Raw genomic sequence first — 6,355 nt, 5'->3', positions numbered from 1 at the left:
AGGTGTGCGCCACCACACTTGATTTATCAGTTTAGATTTTAAAAATCAAAGTTCAGATGAGGAGAACAGATGCAGCTCAGTGATGAGATGCTTGGCTTGCAGTGTAGCAGGCCCCAATTTCAGTCTCCCTCCAAAAGGAAAAAAAGTGAGTGCATACAGATTTGTATACAGTATAGGCTAGTACCTGTTCTACATAGGTAGGGCCAACCTAATTTTATTTTTTTTTTTGTTGGGTTTCTGGGGGGGTCTTTGGGGGTCTTTTGAACAGCACAGATATTGTAACAAAATTTATCTTCAAAAGGGGAAAAATCTGGAAAGGTATGCATAAGACCATTACCTGTCTTTTTATTTTTCTACAGTAAAATGTGTTATTTGTCTAAAAAATTAAAAAAAAATCAAGTTGTTATCTATGCATCCCTGTCTGTAGCTTGGCACCTCCCCCAGCTCCAGGTGGTTAGCATCTCTTTTCCCAGAGTGGAGGTAGGGGCTTCCCTTGCAAAGGGAGGGTTGTTATGTGGGGAGGGAGGATTTCCCAGGTTTGGGAAGATGAAGGGGGCAGTTCATTTTTCTATTTTCTTGCTGTTCCTGGATTTTGAAGGGCCCCACTAGCAGTTTACTCCCTCACTGGGTCTCCTCCAGATGCCAGTGAGGGTAGGTGAGGATCCCTTTCCTGGAGTTTGACCTCTGCAGGCCTGGCTCCTTCCCTCCAGCTCTGTGAGCCAATCCCAAGGTTAAATGCTCCCTGAACCCAATTATTTTTTTTTACTTAAAAATATAATCTCCACACTGATTTCTACAATGGCTACACAAGTGTACACTCCCACCAACAGCAGATAAAGGTTCCTTTCCTCCCACAGTACTACTAGCATTTGTTATCTGTTGATTTTAATGATAGCTATATTTTGGGGGGTAAGATGGAAGCTCACTGTTTTTATTTGCATCTCTTGAATGACCAATGATGTTGGACTTCTTTATGTATTTATTTGCCATATCTATTTCTTCATCTGAGAAGTGTGTGTTCACCTCAGATACCCATATTTGGATTGAGTCTTGAGTTTTGGGGGTCTGAGTTTTAAAAATTCTTTGTATGTTCTATATGTAAGTCCTTTGTCTCAGGAGCAACTGTCCCTAAATGTTACCCATGATGTGGCTGTCCTTTCATTCTGTTGGTGATTGCTTTTGTTGTTCAAAAGCTTTTCAATAAGGTGAAACCTCACTTGTAGTATGAGACCTCAGTTGATCCTTTGCAGTGTTTCCTTGCAGTCTGGGTTTTGTTCATGAAGTCTCCACTTATATTTGTGTCTGAGATTTCTACTTGCTTTTTCTTTAAGTAGATTTACTGTTTCTGTTTTATTGCTTAGGTCTTTGATCTATTTCAACTTTAGTTTAGCTCATGATGATAGACATGGGTCTAGTTTTAGTCTTCAGCATATGGAAAGCCAGATTTTCCAGCACCATTTATTTAAGAGACTTTCTTCTAGTGAACACGTTTGGTTCCTTTGTCAAAGACAAGGTGGCTGAGTGTGTTTGGGGATGCATCTGCATCTTCTATTCTGTTCCACTGATCCTCAGGTCCTGGGATTAGAGTCCCATTCAACTGAGCTATTATCCTTCAGAATATCTTCCCAGAAGAATTAAAAATATGATTCCACAGTGATGTATGTGCACCTATGTTTATAGAAACACAATCTGTAATAGCTGACTCTTTGAAGCAACCCAAATGACCATTAACTGAGTAATGAATGAAAAACGTTTTTTAAAATATGGGGTAGTACTCAGCCATAAAGAAGGATAAGCTTGAGACTTTTATAGGTAAATGGATGCAACTCCAAACCATATTTATAAGTGACATAAATCAGACCCACATTCTCTCACTAGTGTGAGAAACTGAACAAGTAAATAAGATCCAAAATGTACAATAGATATTGTGATTGTGAAGTAACTGTTCAAAAGAAAAGACAGATTGTGATGGGGTAAAGGAGAAAGGAAGGAAAGGAAAAAGAAAAAAATTATAAATGAGTTACTTAAGATTACTATACAAACAGTTTCTCTTAGTTTGTTGAAAAGAAAGGTTTGTGTTACTATTGTTTGGACAAGATTTCATGCCTGTATGTTTATTTATTTATTTATTTTTGTATTTTTTGGGGAAGAGGCTACAAGATGTTCAGGGTCTCACTACTGAATCAGACTCATAGTGATCTGCCCGTTTACAGCCTCCCAAGAGCTGGGATTACAGGTATGCACCACCATGCCCAGTCTCAATTGCCATCTCAGCATGCTCTGGGAGCAGGGCCAGCATGGTAGGCCCAGGGATCAAACCTCCAGCCCCTGTGCCTGCTTGCAGGTGCTTTAATCCACTGAGCTATTTGGCTGGCCCATGCTTGTATGTTGAACTCTGAATAACTGCTATAAAGATAACAATATACAATATATTAATTACCTTACTCTCCTGCTAGCTTGTCTTGAAACTCTGTCTTAGTGTTAATTTTATTTTTTTCCTCTTTAAAATAAAAAGTACCCAATATACTAGAGAACAGGGGTTAAGCTAAAATGTGGTCCTTGAGTCTGAGGGCTCTACCCTCTACTAACTTCCTCACCTAAGCAGAGTTGTGTCTGATGAATTTCAGAGCTGAGAGCCTGGTAACCAACATCCAAGTGTGCAATCAGCCAGTAGGTGTGGACTCAGAGCTTGACACCAGCATACAGCAGCCCTGGCAGGAAAGCATCCTGTAAGGGAGAAGGGCAAGCCACCACCCTCAACCTCAAACAGTGATGTTCAGAGGATCTTAGTGTGATGGAGACCACTACAAAGTGGCTCTGAGCCCAATTTATATTGACCAATTGGCTTTTCATGTTTACATGTGAGTTTGCCCAAGGCCTAGCCCCCTTGTTTGGAGATGGGCAGTGGACTCATGGCGGGTGAACCAACCCCGGTTAATTAAAAGAAAACTACAGCTGCAGGCTCCACTCTTACAACAATTGCAACCCTAAGATAAGGTAGTTCTGTAGATTGACATAATTTACTACTTGGGAAAAAATTTCTTCATTCTTTATACCACAAAATACTGCAGAGTGTAGGTAAATCTACACTGTGTAATAGAAAGAGATATAGCAATTGTGGCACTTTTGCTCTTTTCTAACCTTGTATTGAGGTGGTTATTAGTCTAAGGTATAGTGTATCCCTCTATTCTGCTAAGAACACAGGATGACAGGGGAAAAAGGATGGAAAAAAGAGACAGGGAAGAAGGTGATGTTGTGGAGGAATACAGCTCTAAACAGGAGAGGTGGGCCATTCCTGAATAGTAAATTCAGAACTGCCCAGAGGAAAAGCACATTACACATGACCTGCATATTAACTAGGTGTAGGTATAACATTGGGGATCTCAAAGCTGAGGGTACATGAAGTAGATGGAAACTTGGATTATCTAGTGGGTTAATGGGGCAGCACTGGTGGACCCTGCTTGGCTGTCACTCCCATCACTGATAGCCTAGCAGTGGCTATCCTGAGCAGGGAGAGCAGGGAAATGGTGGCTGGGATCAGAGAAGTGGGGTGGGCTCCCTAGCAGGAATGCAGAAACACCCTGCTTATATAGATGATCATGGAGTGGACGTCTCTACTAAATAGACACATATAAAGAAGGATCCTGGCTCGAAGCCAGGTGTGGTGGGGCATGAGGACAGGTGTGCACTGGGCAGGGCCATCCCGAGCCTCAGGCCCAGGCCTCCGCCATGGCAGGAGAGGTGGCTCAGGGAGCTTTCCTCTGCATCGAGAGTGCATGTGCCCTCCCCACTCTTCTCTTGGCTGTACCATGGCTCTCTATCCTTGCTCGGGAGCAGCTTGGTGACAGCAGCACTCGCTATGCTCAGGAGCAGGCAGGCTGAGCTTTTAAAGTTCACTGTGACAGGCAGGACTCCCTGTGGTTTCTCCTGAGCTGAGCTTGAGGCTGACTGTTGTGCTGGGGCCAGGTCACCCAGGAGCATCTCAAGCAGGAGAGGAGATGTCCTGTGCTATCTGCAGGAGGAGACCACAACCTGCCCTGAGGGAGAGCAGGGAGCAGCGAGCTGCTGAGTGAGAAGTGCAGACAGCCCCACTATGGTAACTCCAGGCCCTTGTGAGGATGTGTGCAGCCTGCAGCCCCTTAAGATTCCTGCTCTCAGATATCAAGGGGAGATTTCCTTAGCTACTGTGACATTAGTGTCGATGAAGGACAAGGAAAGGGCTACTAAGAATGTAGTCTATAAAGTTTCACTGTCCCAATCCTGCTTCAAGGAATCTGGTCAGTGCTCTCTCCACTGTGTTACCATTGTGTGTGAAATATGGGTTTATTCCATCTTTAACCATGGTGGCACAGTGCATGTGCTATTCACATTCAATGAATGACTTCACTATGATATGCCTTCATAGAACACTGGAGAGAGAGATTGGAGAAAGAGAGCCAGAAAACCAGGAGGGAAAAAGTCAGGAAAGCAAAATGTCAAGAAAGGAATCAAGCACAGAAGCAATAACCACAACAAAAGCTCAATGAAGAGGCAGCGCATGTCTTTGGAGTTCTTCCTCCACTGCAGGACATGGACCACCCCTTCACAGGGGTGCCCGTCTCTGCCTCATTCTCCATAGAGCATCCTTCACGTCCTTGTTCCGCAGACTGTAGATGAGGGGGTTGAGCATCGGGATGACCTGGGTGTAGAAGATGGAGACCACCTTGCCTTGCTCCATGGACTCCACAGCCCCTGGTTGCGCATACATGACAAACACTGTCCCATAAAACAGGGACACAGCTGTCATGTGGGAGCCACAAGTGGAGAAGACCTTCACTCTCCCCAGTCCTGAGCGCATCCTGAGGATGGTCAGTGTAATGTAACCATACGACACTAGAACCACTAATACAGTGCTCACAATGATGAAGCCACAGATGCCAAACAAAAGAAGCTCATTGAGAGCTGTGTCAGCACAAGCCAGCTGCAGCAGAGGGGGCACATCACAGAAGAAGTGGTCAATGTGGTGGGAGCGGCAGAAGGGGAGCTGGAATGTGAGACTGGTCTGCACGATGGAGTTGAGGCAGCCTCCAAGGTAGGAGCCCAACACCAGGCGGGCACACATTGTAGAGGACATAGTCATGTGGTAATGCAGGGGACTGCAGATGGCCATAAAGCGGTCATAGGCCATCACAGCCAGCAAGAAGGCTTCAGTTGTAGCAGATAGGGAGAAAAAGCAGAGCTGAGTGGCACATCCTACAAATGTGATGACCTTGGAGGAGAAGAAGTTGGTTAGTGCATTGGGAGCAATAACAGATGAGTAGCAGAGGTCCAGGAAGGACAGGTTCTTGAGGAAGAAGTACATGGGGGAGTGCAGCTGGGCATCCAGGGTGATGACTATGATCATGGTGAGGTTGCCCACCATGGTCAGAGTGTACAGGACCAGGAACAGAGCAAAGAGCAGGGCCTGGGTTGACACTTCTCCCCTGAATCCCACCAGCACAAATTCTTGCCAGGAAACTGCTGAGAGATTCCCTTGTCTGTGGGTTGTCATGACCCTCAGCTGGGAGAGCTGTGTAGACAGCATGGTGGAGGCAGTGACAGGTGCATGTCACAGTCCCATGTTAACACATCCCATGCTTTAGAAAGATGTTTCAGTGCCACGATTTCCACTGAAAATAGCCACTGCTTTCCTGGTTGTCCTCCAAGATGAACTCATCATGGCTGAAAGGGGACGTTGTGTCTGATTTACTGAATTCATGACTAGGAATGAACCCTTTCCTGTGTAGAACAGTGTACTTTGCACTTCAGGCTGTAAAGAAGCATCCAGAGTGGAGTGACCCTCGGTGGAAGGACAGCATTGTGGATGCCCTGTCTGCCTCTGTGACACCTGTTTTCCCATTGCTGAGGGAAGGTGCAGAGTAATGTCACTGTACACCTGGCTCTTTGTGCCATCCCACTCTGTCCACACCAAGTTGGCTCACCTCTTGGCTTAAGAAAGGTTTTCAGGCACCTCCTGGCACCATGCCCTGGTACAGCTCACGTTCCATGGGTATCTCTCTTGACTTCCCCTACAGGACTCCACAATCAACTTCTCTGAGCCTGAGCTTGGGCCATGGTTCTGTTGAAGCTATTGAGTTCAAAGCTCTCTTTCCCTTTAGAGACATCAGGGACTTCTGCCAGTATTTGAATGCTAGGAAGGAGTTTCTTCAGCCCCGTAGTTGAAAAATAGCAAGACTGGTGCTGTCACATGTTGGGCTACAGCCTGTCCTTGGTGCCAGGTTGTTCCCTACCCACATTCAGTGTTAAGGGATTCATGCAGCTTTTGCTCTTTCTCACTTGAAAACCAGCTGGCTTTTCTCAGTCTCGTGTTTTATGT

General features: G+C 45.4%; 1 protein-coding gene across 1 annotated transcript; it reads right to left on the bottom strand.

The window, feature by feature from the left end:
- Positions 1–4,582: 4,582 nt before the first annotated feature.
- On the bottom strand, positions 4,583–5,530 carry LOC101586668 (olfactory receptor 12-like). The gene has a single exon (XM_012516053.1). It carries the CDS (start codon positions 5,528–5,530, stop codon positions 4,583–4,585), a length of 948 nt encoding a protein of 315 aa, XP_012371507.1.
- Positions 5,531–6,355: the final 825 nt, after the last annotated feature.

Source organism: Octodon degus, unplaced genomic scaffold (genome assembly GCF_000260255.1).
Source record: "Octodon degus isolate 3935 unplaced genomic scaffold, OctDeg1.0 scaffold00089, whole genome shotgun sequence".
In the NCBI taxonomy this organism is placed as follows: domain Eukaryota; kingdom Metazoa; phylum Chordata; class Mammalia; order Rodentia; family Octodontidae; genus Octodon; species Octodon degus.
Note: the sequence above shows the minus strand (reverse complement) of the source record. Positions and strands in the feature narration are given on the sequence as shown.

What these genes read in the sequence shown, in the direction of transcription:
- LOC101586668 (XM_012516053.1), bottom strand. Translation starts at nt 5,530, where the DNA reads ATGACAACCCACAGACAAGGGAATCTCTCAGCAGTTTCCTGGCAAGAA.